The sequence below is a fragment of the Amblyraja radiata genome, chromosome 21 (genome assembly GCF_010909765.2).
Source record: "Amblyraja radiata isolate CabotCenter1 chromosome 21, sAmbRad1.1.pri, whole genome shotgun sequence".
NCBI lineage: Eukaryota > Metazoa > Chordata > Chondrichthyes > Rajiformes > Rajidae > Amblyraja > Amblyraja radiata.
Window position 1 is genome coordinate 3,760,092 of NC_045976.1, and position 19,366 is coordinate 3,779,457.

General features: G+C 48.4%; 1 protein-coding gene across 1 annotated transcript; it reads right to left on the reverse strand.

Moving 5' to 3' along the window:
- Nucleotides 1–643: 643 nt before the first annotated feature.
- LOC116984955 (zinc finger protein 239-like) lies at nucleotides 644–17,645 on the reverse strand. The gene is made up of 3 exons (XM_033039316.1): nucleotides 17,535–17,645; nucleotides 999–1,927; nucleotides 644–923 (listed from the first exon to the last, which is right to left on the reverse strand). Exons 1-3 carry the CDS (start codon nucleotides 17,643–17,645, stop codon nucleotides 779–781), a joined length of 1,185 nt encoding a protein of 394 aa, XP_032895207.1. The 3' UTR covers nucleotides 644–778.
- Nucleotides 17,646–19,366: the final 1,721 nt, after the last annotated feature.

A 19,366-nucleotide genomic window follows, 5' to 3' on the forward strand; every position in this document is an offset into this window, starting at 1 on the left:
AGCATCTGTGGAGAACATGGATAGGTGACATTCACAGAGTGCTGGAGTAACTCAGCGGGACAGGCAGCATCTCTGGAGAACATGGATAGGTGACATTTCAGAGTGCTGGAGTAACACAGCGGGCCAGGCAGCATCGCTGGAGAGAAGGAATGGGTGACGTTTCGGGTCGACACTGAAGAAGTGTCTCGACCCTGAAACATTACCCATTTCTTCCAGCATTTTGTGTCTACCTAAACAGCGCCTATCTATCCACGTGGCGGTGTGCCAGCTGGCTGGAGGAGCGGGCAAAGGCCTTACCGCAGAGACAGCAGGTGAAGGGGCGCTGGCTGGTTTGGACCCCTCGGTGCTCCAGCAGGTGGTCAAGGCGGGTGTAACACTTGCCACACTCAACACACACAAAAAGGGTCTCTCTCCGGTGTGCATCCGCTGGTGCTCCCGCAGCCCCTGTGCTCTGTTGTCACAGTGGCTAGCAGCTGCTCGCCGGCGTGGGTCCGCCGGTGCTGCCGCAACTCCCGCGAGCTGTCAAACTCCTCACCGCAGTACGGGCAGTCATAGGGCTGGCCACTGGTGTGCACGCGCTGGTGAGACAGGGCCATGGCAAAGGCTCTCTGCACACCAGGCTGGGGATGGGACGGGCGCTGTCGTGCACCCGCTGGTGGGACAGCAGCTTGGAGGAGCGAGTGAAGCCCTTGCCGCACTGGGTGCAGGTGTAGGGACGCTCGCCAGTGTGGGTGCACTGGTGATCCAGCAGGATGCCGGAGCAGGTGAAGCCGTTGCCTCACTGGGTGCAGGTGAAGGGGCGATCGCTGGTGTGGGTGCGCTGGTGGGACAGCAGGTGACTGGACCGGGTGAAGCGCTTGCCGCACTGGGTGCAAGTGTAGGGCCGCTCCCCGGTGTGGGTGCGCTGGTGCACCAGCAGGGTGCTGAAGCACATGAAGCCCATGTCGCAGTAGCTGCAGGTGTAGGGGTGCTCGCCGGTGTGGATGCGCTGGTGGGACAGCAGGGTGCTGGAGCTGGTGAAGCCCTTGCCACACTGGGTGCAGGTGTAGGGACGCTCGCCGGTGTGGGTGCGCTGGTGGGACAGCAGGTTGCTGGACCGAGCGAAGCCCTTGCCGCACTGGGTGCAGGTGAAGGGGCGCTCGCCGGTGTGGGTGCGCTGGTGCCCCAGCAGGTGACTGGACCTGGTGAAGCGCTTGCCACACTGGGCGCAGGTGTAGGGGCGCTCACCGGTGTGGGTGCGCTGGTGCTCCAGCAGGGTGCTGGAGCGGGTGAAGCCCGTGCCGCACTGGGCGCAGGTGTATGGGCGCTCACTGGTGTGCGTGCGCTGGTGGGACAGCAGGTTGCTGGAGCGGGAGAAGCCCTTACCGCACTGTGCGCAGGTGTAGGGGCGCTCGCCGGTGTGGTTGCGCTGGTGCACCAGCAGGGTACTGGAGCTGGTGAAGTCCTTGCCGCACTGGGCGCAGGTGTAGGGGCGCTCGCCGGTGTGGGTGCGCTGGTGGGACAGCAGGTTGCTGGACTGGGTGAAGCCCTTGCCGCACAGGGCGCAGGTGTAGGGGCACTCGCTGGTGTGGGTGCGCTGGTGCACCAGCAGGCTGTGGGACTTGGTGAAGCCCTTGCCGCAGTCGCTGCAGGTGTAGGGCCGCTCCCCGGTGTGGGTGCGCTGATGGGACAGCAGGTGACTGGAATGGGTGAAGCCCTTGCCGCACTGGGCGCAGGTGTACGGACGCTCCCCGGTGTGGGTGCGCTGGTGGGACACCAGGTAGCTGGAGAGGAGGAAGCCCTTGCCGCAGTCGCTGCAGGTGTAGGGCCGCTCCCCGGTGTGCACGCGCCTATGCCTCTTCAGGTCCGGCGACGACTTGAAGCCTTTGCCGCAGTTGGAGCAGGTGAAGGGTCGTTCTCCCGTGTGCACCCGCCGGTGGATCTCCAGCTGGCTCGGGTACTGCCAGGCCTTGCCACACACGTCGCACTCATAATGCTTCTCCTTGTTGTGCCCCGTTATGTGGTCCTCCATCGAAGCCCAACTCCTCGAAGCTCAGCCCGCTCACCAGCACCCTGGCCGCCCTCAATGGCCGCTCACGTCCCCGTCTCTCCGTCCACAGCAACGGTTCCTAAACCCTGCAGGAGGGGAACACAGAGGGTCAACAAGCTGGCAAACAGGACATTACTAGCAATATTGTGTTTGTTTATGGCGGAGGAAACCGTTATATAATTCTGTGGCGCAGCAGTATAGTTGCTGCCTCACCGCCAGAGACCCGGATATGATCCTGACTATGAGTGCTGTCTGTGTGGAGTCTGTACGTTCTCCCCTTGACCTGCGTGGGTTTTTACTCCGGGTGCTCCGGTTGCCTCCAACATTTCAAAGACGTTCAGGGTTGTAGCCCTCTGCAAAATTGTCCCTAATGTGCGTAGGATAATGCTAGTGTATGGGGTGATCGCTGGTCGACGCGGACTCGGCGGGCCGAAAGACCTGTTTCCATGCTGCATCTCTAAACTAAACCAAAGAAGGGTCTTGACCCAAAATGTCACCCATTCCTTCTCTCCACAGATTCCTTCTCTGCCTGACCCGCTGAGTTATTCCAGCACTTTGTGTAGGTATGTTACAAAACTTACCTTCAGCGGCGCTGCAGTTCTGTCGCTGCCCGTGTGCGCACCTTTGGCGCCTTTGAGAGGGGGGCGGGTTTAAAATGCTATTTTTCTGCAGCCTATCCAAATCGATCTCTGTTAGGCTGTTTAGTTGCTGATGAAAAATCGCTTTGACTGACGTTTTATTAAGTTTATTAAAATTAGCGCGGGATAATTTAATTGTTAGAATAAATTAAAAATCATTTTCTAAAGCCAGGGCTCGAAATTAGCGGTTGCCCGGGTGCCATTGACCACTCAAAGCACCGCCAGGCAACTAAACACCGAGTCATTTTGCCCGGCTTGGCAACCAGATACTGGTTTGTACCGAAGATAGACACAAAAAACTGGAGTATCTCCGCGGGTCCGGCAGCATCTATGGAGAAAAGAAACGCAACGTTTTGTGTCGGCGGTGACGGCTGTATTGCGTGAGAAAGATACTTGGTGCGTGGTGACGAGTCCCGCACAGCGGCAGCAGCGGCCGCAGCGGCCGCGACAGCGGCTCCATCTCCTCCTCCCCCCGCCCGCCCTGATAGTGGCGGCTGCTTGCAAATCTACTACCCAGCACTTTTAAAAAAAACATCCCGCACGCCGAGGCCGGGAGGGTTTGTTTTGAAAGCGCCGGGTAGTGGATTTGCAAGCAGCGGCCGCTATCAGGGCGGGCGGGGTGCGGGGGGAGGAGGAGATGGAGCCGCAAGCAGGTTTGCAAGCAGCGGCCGCTATCAGGGAGGAGTTGGTGATGGAGCCGCTGCTGCGGCTGCTGTGCGGGACCCGTCATTCGCTCCGACACTTCAAAAAGGGCTGTTGAGCCAAAACCAAAGAGGCCAACGTCAGGCAACGCCATTGTAGTGGGAGACTTCATTGTGAGAGGTACAGACAGGGGTTTCTGCGGCAACAGACTGGATTCGAGGATGGTGCGCTGCCTTTCTGGTGCCAGGATCCAGGATGTCACGGACAGAGTGCACAAAGTCCTCAAGGGCGAAGGTGAATAGCCGGAAGTGGTAGTGCATGTCGGCACAAACGATGTCGGAAAGAAGGGGATAACTATTCTGCAGCGTGACTTCAGAGAGCTCGGAAAATTGCTGAAAAGCAGGACCTCCGGGGTTGTTATCTCCGGTTTGCTTCCAGTTCCTCGTGCTGGCGAGAGCAGGAACAGGGAGATACGGGACCTGAAAGTGAGGAACTGGTGCACGGGCAGGGATTTAGATTCTTAGATCACTGGGATCTGTTTTGGAGTAAGGGGGAACTGTACAAAAGGGACGGATTGCATCTTAACAGGTGGGGTACCAGCATTCTAGCAGGCAGGTTTGCCACTGCTACACGGGTGGTTTTAAACTGAATAAGGGGGGTGGGGTGTCAAATGAGATAGTCAAGGATGGAGTTAAAGGGAAAGGGTTTCTTAAATGTGTGAGCGTAGAGTCAGAGGGGTGTAAAATGAGGGTAGAAGTAATAGGTAGCAAGGTGAAAAGTAAAAGTGGTAGGCAAACAAATCCAGGGCAAAAATCAAAAAGGGCCACTTTTCAACATAAGGGGTAAGAGTGTTGTAAAAACAAGCCTAAAGGTTTTGTGTCTCAATGCAAGGAGCATTCGTAATGAGGTGGATGAGTTGAATGTGCAGATAGCTATCAATGACTATGATATAGTTGGGATCACGGAGACATGGCTCCAGGGTGACCAAGGCTGGGAGCTGAACATCCAGGGATATTCAATATTCAGGAGGGATAGACAGACAGGAAAAGGAGGTGGGGTAGCGTTGCTGGTTATAGAGGAGATTAACGCAATAGAAAGGAAGGACATTAGCTTGGGGGATGTGGAATCGATATGGGTAGAGCTGCGAAACACTAAGGGGCAGAAGACGCTAGTGGGAGTTGTGTACAGGCCACCTAACAGTAGTAGTGGAGTTGGGGGTGGCATCAAACAGGAAATTAGAAATGTGTGCAACAAAGGTAAAACAGTTATAATGGGTGACTTCAATCTACATATAGATTGGGTGAATCAAATTGGCAAGGGTGCTGAGGAAGAAGATTTCTTGGAATGTATGCGGGATAGTTTTCTAAACCAACATGTAGAAGTACCAACGAGGGAGCAGGCTATTCTAGACTGGGTATTGAGTAATGAGGCAGGGTTAGTTAGCAGTCTTGTTGTGCGTGGCCCCTTGGGCAAGAATGACCATAATATGTTCAAGAAGGAACTGCAGATGCTGGAAGATCGAAGGTACACAAAATTGCTGGAGAAACTCAGCGGTTGCAGCAGCATCTATGGAGCGAAGGAAATAGGCGACGTTTCGGGCCGAAACCCTTCTTCAGACCATAATATGGTTGAGTTCTTCATTAGGATGGAGAGTGACATTGTTAATTCAAAAACAATGGTCCTGAACTTAAAGAAAGGTAACTTTGATGGTATGAGACGTGAATTGGCCAAGATAGACTGGCAATTAATTCTTAAAGGGTTGACGGTGGATATGCAATGGAAGGCATTTAAAGACTGCATGGATGAGCTACAACAATTGTTCATCCCAGTTTGGCAAAATAATAAATCAGGGAAGGTAGTGCATCTGTGGATAACAAGGGAAATCAGGGATAGTATCAAAACAAAAGATGAAGCATACAAATTAGCCTGAAAAAGAAGACTACCAGAGAACTGGGAGAAATTCAGAGTCCAGCAGAGGAGGACAAAGGGCTTAATTAGGAAAGGGAAAATAGATTATGAAAGAAAACTGGCAGGGAACATTAAAACTGACTGCAAAAGTTTTTATAGATATGTGAAGATAAAAAGATTAGTTAAAACAAATGTAGGTCCCTTGCAGTCAGAAACAGGTGAATTGATCATGTGTAACAAGGACATGGCAGACCAATTGAATAACTAGTTTGGTTCTGTCTTCACTAAGGACGACATAAATAATCTGCCGGAAATAGCAGGGGACCAGGGGTCAAATGAAGTGGAGGAACTGAGTGAAATCCAGGTTAGCCGGGAAGTGGTGTTAGGTAAATTGAATGTATTAAAGGCCGATACATCCCCAGGGCCAGATAGACTGCATCCCAGAGTACTTAAGGAAGTAGCCCCAGAAATAGTGGATGCATTAGTGATAATTTTTCAAAACTCTTTAGATTCTGGAGTAGTTTCTGAGGATTGGAGGGTAGCTAATGTAACCCCACTTTTTAAAAAGGGAGGGAGAGAGAAAATGGGGAATTACAGACCAGTTAGTCTAACATCGGTAGTGGGGAAACTGCTAGAATCAGTTTTTAAAGATGGAATAGCAGCACATTTGGAAAGTGGTGAAATCATTGGACAAAGTCAGCATGGATTTATGAAAGGTAAATCATGTCTGACGAATCTTATAGAATTTTTCGAGGATGTAACTAGTAGAGTGGATAAGGGAGAACCAGTTACATAAATTACATAAATTAAATAATATGTTATATATGGACTTTCGGAAGGCTTTTGACAAGGTCCCACATAAGAGATTAGTATAGAAACTTAAAGCACACGGTATTGGGGGTTCAGTATTGATGTGGATAGAGAACTGGCTGGCAGACAGGAAGCAAAGAGTAGGAGTCAACGGGTCCTTTTCAGAATGGCAGGCAGTGACTAGTGGGGTACCGCAAGGCTCAATGCTGGGACCCCAGCTATTTACAATATATATTAATGATTTGGACGAGGCAATTGAATGCAACATCTCCAAGTTTGCAGATGACACAAAGCTGGGGGGCAGTGCTGGCTGTGAGGAGGATGCTAGGAGGCTGCAAGGTGACTTGGATAGGCTGGGTGAGTGGGCAATTGCATGGCAGATATAGTGTAATGTGGATAAAAGTAAGTAAGTAAGTTTTATTTATATAACACGTTTTAAGTCAACTCGCATTGACCCCAAAGTGCTTTACATAAATTAAATAATAATTAAATAAATGTGAGGTTATCCACTTTGGTGGCAAAAACCAGAAGTAGACTATTATCTGAATGGTGGCCGATTAGGAAAAGGGGAGATGCAACGAGACCTGGATGTCATGGTACACCAGTCATTGAAAGTAGGCATGCAGGTGCAGCAGGCAGTGAAGAAAGCGAATGGTATGTTAGCATTCATAGCAAAATGATTTGAGTATAGCAGGGAGGTTCTACTGCAGTTGTACAGGATCTTGGTGAGACCACACCTGGAGTATTGCGTACAGTTTTGGTCTCCTAATCTGAGGAAAGACATTCTTGTCATAGAGGGAGTACAGAGAAGGTTCACCAGACTGATTCCTGGAATGTCAGAACTTTCATATGAAGAAAGGCTGGATAGACTCGGCTTGTTACTGAGTTGGATGATCAGCCATGATCATATTGAATGGCGGTGCAGCCTCGAAAGGCCGAATGGCCTACTCCTGCACCTATTTCCTATGTTTAACCATATAACCATATAACAATTACAGCACGGAAACAGGCCATCTCGGCCCTACAAGTCCGTGCCGAACAACTGTTTTCCCTTAGTCCCACCTGCCTGCACTCATACCATAACCTTCCATTCCCTTCTCATCCATATGCCTATCCAATTTATTTTTAAATGATACCAACGAACCTGCCGCCACCACTTCCACTGGAAGCTCATTCCACACCGCTACCACTCTCTGAGTAAAGAAGTTCCCCCTCATGTTACCCCTAAACTTCTGTCCCTTAATTCTGAAGTCATGTCCTCTTGTTTGAATCTTCCCTATTCTCAAAGGGAAAAGCTTGTCCACATCAACTCTGTCTATCCCTCTCATCATTTTAAAGACCTCTATCAAGTCCCCCCTTAACCTTCTGCGCTCCAGAGAATAAAGACCTAACTTATTCAACCTATCTCTGTAACTTAGTTGTTGAAACCCAGGCAACATTCTAGTAAATCTCCTCTGTACTCTCTCTATTTTGTTGATATCCTTCTATAATTGGGCGACCAAAATTGTACACCATACTCCAGATTTGGTCTCACCAATGCCTTGTACAATTTTAACATTACATCCCAGCTTCTATACTCAATGCTCTGATTTATAAAGGCTAGCATACCAAAAGTTTTCTTTACCACCCTATCTATATGAGATTCCACATTCAAGGAACTATGCACGGTTATTCCCAGATCCCTCTGTTCAACTGTATTCTTCAATTCCCTACCATTTACCATGTACGTCCTATTTTGATTTGTCCTGTCAAGGTGTAGCACCTCACATTTATCAGCATTAAACTCCATCTGCCATCTTTCAGCCCATTTTTCCAAATGGCCTAAATCACTCTGTAGACTTTGGAAATCCTCTTCATTATCCACAACTATCTTGGTATCATCTGCAAACTTACTAATCCAATTTACCACCCCTTCATCCAGATCATTGATGTACATGACAAATAACAAAGGACCCAACACAGATCCCTGAGGCACCCCACTAGTCACCTGCCTCCAACCCGACAAACAGCCATCCACCATTACCCTCTGGCTTCTCCCATTCAGCCACTGTTGAATCCATCTTGATATTCCTGCATTTATACCCAACAGTTGAACCTTCTTAACCAACCTTCCATGAGGAACCTTGTCAAAGGCCTTACTAAAGTCCATATAGACAACATCCACTGCTTTACCCTCGTCAATTTCCCTAGTAACCTCTTCAAAAAATTCAAGAAGATTAGTCAAACATGACCTTCCAGGCACAAATCCATGTTGACTGTTCCTAATCAGACCCTGTTTATCCAGATGCTTATATATATTATCTCTAAGTATCTATTCCATTAATTTGCCCACCACTGAAGTCAAACTAACAGGTCTATAATTGCTAGGTTTACTCTTAGAACCCTTTTTAAACAATGGAACAACATGCGCAGTACGCCAATCCTCGGGGACTATTCCCATTTCTAATTACATTTGAAATATTTCTGTCATAGCCCCGGCTATTTCTACACTAACTTCCCTCAATCTCCTAGGGAATATCCTGTCAGGACCTGGAGACTTATCCACTTTTATATTTTTCAAAAGTGTCAGTACTTCTTTTACTTTGAAACTCATAGTATCCATACCTACTCTACTAGTTTCCCTTACCTCACATAATTCAATATCCTTCTCCTTGGTGAATACCGAAGAAAATAAATTGTTCAATATCTCCCCCATCTCTTTTGGCTCTGCAGATAGCTGTCCACTCTGTCTCTCCAATGGACCGATTTTATCCCTCGTTATCTTTTTGCTATTAATATAGCTGTAGAAACCCTTTGGATTTACTTTCACCTTACTTGCCAAAGCAACTTCATATCTTCTTTTAGCTTTTCAGATTTCTTTCTTAAGATTCTTTTTACATTCCTTATACTCCTCAAGCACCTCATTTACTTCATGCTGCCTATAATTATTGTAGATCTCCCTCTTTTTCCGAACAAGATGTCCAATTTCCCTTGAAAACCAGGGCTCTTTCCAATTTTTACTGTTTCCTTTCAACCGAACAGGAACATAAAGATTCTGTACTCTTAAAATCTCCTCTTTAAATGTCCTCCATTTCTCTTCTACATCTTTCCCATAAAACAAAATGTTCCAGTTCACTCCTTTTAAATCATCTCGCATCTCATCAAAGTTAGCCTTTCTCCAAACAAAAATCTCAACCCTAGGTCCAGTTCTGACCTTCTCCATAATTATATTGAAACTAATGGTATTGTGATCACTGGACCCGAAGTGCTCCCCAACGCATACCTCCGCCACCTGTCCCGTCTCATTTCCTAACAGGAGGTCCAGCACTGCCCCTCCTCTAGTAGGTACCTCTATGTATTGCTGCAAAAAACTATCCTGCACACATTTTACAAACTCCAAACCATCCAGCCCATTTACAGAATGTGTTTCCCAGTCTATGTGTGGAAAGTTGAAATCTCCCACAATCACTACCTTGTGCTTACTACTAATATCTGCTATCTCCTTACATATTTGCTCTTCCAATTCTCGTTCCCCATTTGGCGGTCTATAATACATCCCTATAAGTGTTGCTACACCTTTCCCACTTCTCAGTTCCACCCAAATAGCCTCCCCAGATGAGCCCTCCAATCTATCCTGCCAAAGCACTGCTGTAATATCTTCCCTGACTAGCAATGCAACACCTCCACCTCTTGCCCCTCCAATTCTATCACACCTGAAGCAACGAAATCCTGAAATATTTAGTTTCCAATCACAGCCCTCCTGCAACTATGTTTCACTGATCACCACAACATCATACTTCCAGGTGTCTATCCAGACTCTAAGCTCATCCACCTTTCTTACAATGCTCCTAGCATTAAAATATGCACATTTAAGAAACCCCCCGTCTCTTATTCTCTGTTTATTTCCTTTTTTTTCTTTCTCCTCTTGTGTCCGAGTGCTTCCCTCTTCTGCTTCCTGCCTCCCATTCTGTCTACTAGCTTTCTCTATTTGAGTCCCTCGCCCCAACCATTCTAGTTTAAAGTCTCCCCAGTGGCCTTTGCAAATTTCACCCGCCAGGATATTGGTCCCCCTCGGGTTCAAGTGCAACCCATCCTTTCTGTACAGGTCCCACCTTCCCCAAAAGAAGTCCCAATGATCCAGAAACTTGAATCCCTGCCCTCTGCACCAGTCTTTCAGCCACGCATTTATCCTCCACCTCGCTCCATTCCTACTTTCACTGTCGCGTGGCACAGGCAGTAATCCTGAGATTGTTACCTTTTTGGTCCTTTTCCTTAACTCTCCTCCCAACTCCCTAAATCCTCCCTTCAGGACCTCTTCCCTTTTTTTACCTATGTCATTGGTACCTATATGTACCACGACCTCAGGCTCCTCTCCCTCTGATTTCAGGATATCTTGGATGCGTTGAGACATGTCCGAGACCTTGGCACCAGGGAGGCAGACCACCATCCTGGTCTCCCGACTGCGTCCACAGAATCGCCTATCCGACCCCCTAACAATAGAGTCCCCAATTACTATTGCCCTCTTCTTTTTTTCCCTACCTTTCGGAGCAACAGGGCCGGTCTCTGTGCTGGAGGCCCGTCCACTGTCGCTACCCCCGGGTAGGCTGTCACCCCCATCCGTACTCAAACAGGAGTACTTATTTGCAAGGTGTACCGACATTGGAGTACTCACTCGTCCCTGCCTCCGCCCCTTGCCCTTCCTTAGCGTGACCCACATGTCTCTCTCCCGTGGTTTTGGAGTGACCACCTCCCTATAACTCCCCTCTATGACCTCCTCTACTTTCTACTAGACTAATTGGGACCCGTTGGGTGCCAGCATCACACGGGAGGGGCTGGTCACCAACGCAATATTCCATCTCTCCACCAATTCCAATACTGCTCACCAGTGGGGGGGCTGTCTGTTGCGCTAGTACGGGTGTTGCGGGCTGAAGGTACTGGTCTCCTGAGGGCTAGTATAGACATTGTGCGCCGTATGGATGCTTGGGCAGGCATCCAACTGTTGCAACGATTTTAAAAGCCAAACCAAGGCAAACAATTGGGCTGCAGCTACCCGACAACCAAAATTCATTTTGTGAACACAAACTTGTTAAAAAAGGCGGGGCAAACAGTTGGGCTGCAGACACCCAACAACCAAAATTCATTTTGTGAACACAAACTTGTTAAAAAGGAGAGGCAAACAATTGGGCTGTAGACACCCGACAACCAAAATTCATCTTGTGAACACAAACCTGTCAAAAAGGCGAGGCAAACAATTGGGCTGCAGACACCCGACAACCAAAATTCATTTTGTGAACACAAACTTGTTAAAAAAAAGGCGAGGCAAACAATTGGGCTGCAGACACCCGACAACCAAATTTCATTTTGTGAACACAAACTTGTTAAAAAAGGTGAGGCAAACAATTGGGCTGCAGACACGCGACAACCAAAATTCATTCGGAAATCGCAGCAGTCGGCCAAAAGCGGTCAAGATCAGAGATTTAGTAATATACTAGACTAAGTGGGACCTGTTGGGTCCCATGTTCACACGGGAGGGCTGGTCCCCCGACGCAATATTCCACCTCTCCACCAATCACAATATTGGTGGCCAGTGGGGGGGGGGGGGGGGGGGCTTTCTGGAGTGCTGGTTTGGGTTCTTGGGGTGGCAGCTCAGTCCCTCAAGCCTGATCTGCTGGCAGCTCACACACGGCTGGTGGGCTGGCAGTTGAATCATGACTATTCCTTGAAATTCCATTTCAAGCAGGGTGCAAGGCCACCAAATTCAAATCCATGTTCCTACCATTTCAAGCAGGGTGCAAGGCCACCAAATTCAAGTGCAGTTTCTTACCACTATGAGCAGGGTGCAAGGCCACCGAATTCAAGTGCAGTTTCCTACCACTTCAAGCAGGGTGCAAGGCCACCAAATTCAAGTGCAGTTTCATACCACTTCAAGTTGGATCCAAGGCCACCAAATTCAGTGTAGTTTCACACCACTTCAAGCAGGATGCAAGACCGCCAAATTCAAGTGCAGTTTCATTCCACTTCAAGCAGTGTGCAAGGCCACCAAATTCAAATGCAGCTTCATACCATTTCATGCAGGGTGAAACCACCATAAAACCACACAAAACACCAAACTCACAGTTCAGTAGAAATTTAGTGTGTTCAGTTGATCACAGCTCAGACAGTCGTGACCTCTCCCTCCCCATCATGCAGAGATCGAGCCACACCCACACTTCCGGGTTTTATAACCCCTCCCCCTCCCACCGGCAAAGGTGTGGCTTTCATGGCGTGATTGACAGGAGAGAGATTATCAACATTTTTTAAACACTAATAACGCTTATTTTTCATTGATGGAAGAATTCTCTGCACCTGCTCAGTGGAGGGAAGGCTGAGTAAGATGGCCAAAAATCACACCGTACGTGGTAGTGTTTTATCTAAAATCAATATACAGTGCAAACAGGAAGTGCATTTGCAGTAGTGCCTTTCAAACTCAAGCCAAAGCACCCAAGCCACCATTTGCAGTAAGTAGTGCCTTTCAACTTCAAGCAAAGCACCCAAGCCACCATTTGCAGAAAGTAGTGCCTTTCAACTTCAAGCCAAAGCACCCAAGCCACCATTTGCAGTAAGTAGTGCCTTTCAACTTCAAGCCAAAACACCCAAACCACCATTTGCAGCAAGTAGTGCCTTTCAACTGATGAAGCCGAATTTTTGTAAAAAAATATAAGAAGATATTAAATTGGCTTCTGGGCTAGCTTACAGCTCATATTTAGTCTCAAATTAGGCTTGCCTTAGGTTGCGGGTGTGTGAGATAATAAATCCTATAACATTGTCTCCAAAGTGACAAGCAGAGAAAGAGCTAGGGTGATCTCTTTGATGTAAGATGTCATAAACCAAATGGCCAATGTTTATGAGGGACGAAGTGATGAGAGAGGAACCAGGGAAGTAGAAAGATAAGATGCCGTAAACCAAGTGTCCTATGTTTATGAGGGACCAAGTGACAGAGAGGAAGCAGCGAAAGAGCTAGGGTGATCTCTTTGAAGATAAAATGACCTAAACCAAATGGCCAATGTTTTTAGTATATCTTGTACCATGTAAACAAAATGCCTTTGATGTGATGCATTCTGTGGAAACCTTTTCCTGTACCTCTGACCATGACTAATGTCTGTGGAATGTGCTAAGGTGACAAACATACACTATATAATACTATGTAATTCTGTTGTTCAGAGAAGTGGACGGAGGACGGTCAAGTGTCTGTATTGGTCACTTGACTGGAGTTCTCCCTCCCTTCCATCGGCCGATAATAAGTAAAGTTTTGAACTGGTCTACCAAACAGTTTGTGTGGTGTCTGTTTATTAAGAAGCGAACCTGTTTAGTTGTTAAGAAAAGTAGCCTTTTCACAACTTCAAGCCAATGCACCCACGCCAGCATTTGCAGTAAGTAGTGCCTTTCAACTTCAAGCCAAAGCACCCAAGCCACCATTTGCAGTAAGTAGTGCCTTTCAACTTCATGCCATCATTTGCAGTAAGTAGTGCCATTCAACTTTAAGCCAAAGCACCCAAGCCACCATTTACAGTAAGTAGTGACTGTCAACCTCATGCCACCATTTGTAGTAAGTAGTGCCTTTCAACTTCAAGCCAAAGCACCCAAGCCACCATTTGCAGTAAGAGGTGCCTTTCAACTTCAAGTCAAATCACCCAAGCCACCATTTGCAGTGTAGTGCCTTTCAACTTCAAGCCAAAACACCCAAGCCACCATTTGCAGGCAGTGCCTTTTTACTTCAAACAAACCACATTTCATTTTCAAACCACATTAAGGGGACTCAGTTGTGTAGACATTTGTTCAGTCAGAGCTCAGAGAGACGTGACCGTTGGCTTCATCCATCTTGCAGAGACTGAAGCACACCACTTCCTCGTTTTATAGTCCCTCCCCCTCCCTCCAGCAGGGACAGCAGAGAGAATGGTGAAGGTTTTAAAAACATTAATATCTCTCTGATTTGTCATAGATGGGAAACAATCCTCTGCACCCGTAAGGCAGAGGGGGGCTCTGAGCGAGGTGGCGAAAAATGACGGCTGTAGGTGGCGGCGTTCTATCGGAAATCGCAGCACAGTGGGCCAAAAGTGGTCAAGATCAGAGTTTTAGTAATATAGATAGATAGATGAAGCAGCTGCACCAAAGATACTATAGCTACAGGATCTTTAAGTTGCACCGCTCGGCACCGTTGGCTGGCGGAGGAGGGAGGTGGTGGGGAGGAATTCCCAACGGACAAGGCAGCGGGCGATGTTGACCGAAGAGCGCTTACCTTCCTTCCTCCCCACCTCGCCCCCCTTCTCTCTCTCTTCTATGCCCCCTCCAACCCACCCCCCCCCCTTTATCCTGGGACCCCTCCTCTACATCCCGCACTGATCACCATTACCGCCTCTATTCAGTCCTCACTGACATCCCCTGTGCTCCCCTCCCCATCTCCCCCCCCAATCTATTCATCTTGCGCTGATCACCCTATCCACCTCGCATTATCTCGTTGCACTGACGTGCAATGACAATAAAAGATATATTATTATTATTAATTCTCCTGCCACCATACCCGCCCCCCCCCCCCCATCTATCCTACACTGGTTCCCCAATTCACCCTGTACTTACCCCTTTCCCATCCATCCTGCACCTCCTCCATCCATCCTGTACTGATTCCCCCATCCATCCTGTACTAATCCACGCATTCATCCCTTACTGACCCACCCTCCATTTACCCTGCACCATCCCCCAATCATCCTGTAGTGAATTCCCATTCATCCTCCAGACCCTCCGATCCACACTGTACTGACACCCCTCCCATTCATCCTGCGCTGATCTCCCCCCCCCCATCCATCCTGTACTGATCCTCCCATTCAAGAAGAATGGGGGGAACAGTCTGAAGAAGGGTCTCGACCCGAAACGTTGCCCATTTCCTTTGCTCCATAGATGCTGCCTCACCCGCTGAGTTTCTCCAGCACTTTTGTCTACCCCCATCCATCTCGTACTGAACCTCCCCATTCAACACCACTGACATCCACCGTGCTCTCCCCTCACAATTTTACCTACTCCAACCAACACGTACTAATTCACCTGCCTCAATCCATCAATTCTGCACCGACTGCCTTCTAACCACACCCCCCCCCCCCCCTTCCGCCATCTATCCACCCCGCACTGATTCACAAACACCCCCTTCCCCGACCCTATTGTCCTGGAAATGTCTTCAGAGCGAATATTGACTATGTTTGATAACGGAATGCAATCAAATGTGTTTTAATTCCCAATGTTATTATTTGTTTTAATCCATAAAGATGGATTAATTAAATTGTGCACACGTGAAACATTAAAACCGCAGATTGTCACTGCTACCGTTGACACGTTATTACAGAATTCATTTTAATGGCTCTTAATATGGAGTATCAGCACTGTAGTTATTTAATGAGCAACATTCACAACTATACGTACGCATATATGTTACCATGGTCCAGGATTTATTGACACAGGTTGATCATACGCTGAATAATCCAACCACATTTTTGTTTGGAAGTGGAAAGAACTAATAGAAACTGCATTAATTGCAATGTGTAAAATGAGTTGGGATACTGTCTTATAATTTTGCTGCATGTCATTGTTGGGTATATCATGTCTTGATTGGTGAATGTTTAGTTTGTGACTTTATTTGAAGCAGAAATAATATGTGAATGCTTCATTGAGTATAATTCCGACTGGTAACTACGCGCTACGTCCGAGCACATTATCGCACGCGTCATGCAAGCCGTCTTAAATGACCACCTATACTGTCATTTGGTAACTTAAAAAGCTGCCAAGGTTGCCCGGCTGGCAACAGGGAAAAAAAGTTAAGCGAGAGCCCTGAAAGCCGACAACGGGACGGATCTCACATATGGGACAAGGCAAGGTAGGCTGTTTATTTTTACATTAAAAAGTACTTCTTAAGATACCTTTAATCAACATTTTAAGTTGCGAGAAGGTGACTTGGAGCCCATCCGAACTTGCAGTATTTTTCATGCCGACGTGGGGTTCAAATTCACTGCAACCGCAACGTTCCGAACCAGCGCGTTCCACAAAATCTCACTCGCAAGATGATTTAAATGGCCATTAATTTACAGGAATTAAACACTAAATTCCTTCCATTTGGCCTATAAATTTATGACAATGAGATTTAAAAATCATGTTATATTGTGAATTCTTGTGTGAATGTTATTTGGACATTTAGGCTATTTAAAAATGTAAATCTTTTCTTAAGAAATGGATAGATGGATAGATCTAGTAATTGAATTATGTAATTAGCTACAATTGGGTAACTAACTAATTATATGCTTTAATTTCAGATCATCCAAGTAAGATTGTATAATATTTGTTTCAGAATGCTTTAATCTATCATAACTGAAAATTTCATTCAGTTCTCTTAATTTTTAATAAAGATGGGCTTTTGACTGTCCTCGATCACAGCTTTTGTGTTAAGTCAATGGAAAATCAATAGGGAACAAGATGCTAATTTCCGAGTATGAAAATGGTCATAACTTTTTAAATACTGAAGATATGAAAGTGAATTAGGTGTCAAATTAAACTTCTTTTTATGCTTTATCTGATGGGATAAATTGCAGACTTGATTTTTAAAATCTCAACATTTTGTAACATTGCTAGTTTGTGTCTATTTTGTCCACAGATGCTGCCTGTCCAGCGCACCTTCACCTGTCCACCCTGTGGCAAGGCCTTTGCCCGCTGAGTTACTCCAGCACTTTGTGTCTATCTTGTCCACAGATGCTGCCTGTCCAGCGCCCCTTCACCTGCCCACTCTGTGGCAAGGCCTTTGCCCGCTGAGTTACTCCAGCACTCTCTCTCTCTCTGTCTGTCTGCCTGTCTTCCTGTCTCTGTTTCTTTCTCTCTCTCCGTTTCTCTCTCCCTCTCTCCACACATTGCTGGGTGAAGGGTCTGTCAACACACTATGACCAAGTGACTGCAGCATTTTACCTTCAGTGAGCGGGAGTGGATGTGAAACCCCAGTCACCGCCGCTGCCCTGTCCGTCTGTCGCTGCAGTATTGTGTGTCTCTTGTCTCCACATTCGCCGCCGCCATTTAAAAACAAACCGCCATCTTGCAGCTTCCTGCTGAAGCAACGGCCTCGCAATGACGAGCAAAGATACTAGAGTGTTCAAAAAGGAACTGCAGATGCTGGAATATCGAAGGTACACAAAATTGCTGGGGAAACTCAGCGGGTGCAGCAGCATCTATGGAGCGAAGGAAATAGGCGACGTTTCGGGCCGAAACCCTTCTTCAGACTAGAGTAGTATCTTTGATGACGGGTACGTCACGGCGCAGGGTGGGCGGGACGGATGAACGTCACGGCGCAGGGTGAGCGCGACCGATTGACGTCACGGCGCGGGGTGGGCGGGGCATGCTGACGTCATGGCGCGGGGCGGGTGAGTGACAGTTGGCGGACGGTTGATGAGATGCGGAGCCCCGATGGTCGACGCTCCAGGTCCGTGCGGCGGCTCCACCTCACCGTCACCACCCCCCGCGCTCACCTCCAGTCTCTCGCTCAGGCCCAGCCTCAGCCTCGCTCGGCTCACCCCGCCTGCGTTGGAGGACCATCTGTGATCCGCGCACCCGCCTGGAGGACCGGCCTGCAGGACCATCCATCCATCCGCCGGCTCCTTCACCAAAGATGTTGATGTTGAACAATATCTTTACTGGGGATCGGGTGCCGGGCGGGGTGACGTCACGGTGCCGGGCGAGCGGGCGGGGTGACGTCACGGTGCCGGGCGGGCGGGGTTACGTCACTCCCACTCCCCCCCCCCGATAGACAGACACCACCGGCTCACACACTCGCTCACTCGCGCTCACACACTCGCGCTCGCTCACTCGTTCACTCACTCGCCCCCACTGACCCATCTACTCCCACTCCCCCTCCCCGATAGACAGACAGACACCGGCACTCACTCACTCACACTCGCTCGCTCACTCACACGCTCGCTCACTCACTCACTCGCCCCCACTGATCCATCTACTCCCACTGCCCCCCCATAGACAGACAGACAGAGGCTCACTCACTCGCCCCCACTGACCCATCTACCACTGCCCCCCCCCCCCGCGATAGACAGACAGGCACCGGCTCACTCACTCACTCGCCCCCACTGACCCATCCACTCCCACCCCCCGATAGACAGACAGACAGACACCACCGGCTCACTCACTCACTCGGGGATGGGGAGAGAGGAGGGGAGAGAGAGAAAGGAGAGAGACAGGGGGGAGAGAGGGGTAGGGAGAGATGTGGGGAGAGAGACGAGGGGAGAGAGAGAGAGAGTGCCTTTTTACTTCAACCCAAACCCCCCAAACAACCATTTGCATGCAGTGCTTTTTTACTTCAAACTAACCATATTTTCATTTTCAAACCAAATTAAAGGTACTCACAGCTGTGCAGACATTTGTTCAGTGTCATTCAGAGCTCAGAGTGATCTCCATCTTGATGAGAGACTGATTGAGGCACACCACTTCCTGGTTTTATAGTCCCTCCCTCCAGCAGGGGCAGCAGAGAGACTGGTGATTTTTTTTAAAAACATTAATTTCTCTCTGATTTTTCATTGATGGGAAAAATACTCTGGTCCAGGAAGGCAGACGTGGGCTCTGATCGAGATGGCCAAGAATGACGGCCGTAGGTGGCGGCGTTCTCTCAGAAATCGCAGCAGAGTGGGCCAAAAGCGGTCAAGATCAAACTTTTAGTAATATAGACTAGACTAAGTGGGACCCGTTGGGTCCCATGTTCACACGGGAGGGCTGGTCCCCAACGCAATATTCCACCTCTCCACCAATTCCAATATTAGTGGCTTTCTGGAGTGCTGGTATAGGTTCTTGAGGTGGCAGCCCAGTCCCTCAAGCCTGATCTGCTGGCAGCTCACTCACGGCTGGTGGGCTGGCAGTTGACTCATGACTATTCCTTGAAATTCCATTTCAAGCAGGGTGCAAGGCCACCAAATTCAAATCCATGTTCCTACCATTTCAAGCAGGGTGCAAGGGCACCAAATTCAAGTGCAGTTTCCTACCACTTCAAGCAGGGTGCAAGGCCACCGAATTCAAGTGCAGTTTCCTACCACTTCAAGCAGGGTGCAAGGCCACCGAATTCAAGTGCAGTTTCCAACCACTTCAAGCAGGGTGCAAGGCCACCGAATACAAGTGCAGTTTCATACCACTTCAAGCTGGATCCAAGGCCACCAAATTCAAGTGCAGTTTCATACCACTTTCAGCAGGGTGCAAGGCCACCAAATTCAGTGCAGTTTCGTATCACTTCAAGCAGGATGCAAGGCCGCCAAATTCAAGTGCAGTTTCATTCCACTTCAAGCAGGGTGCAAGGCCACAAAAT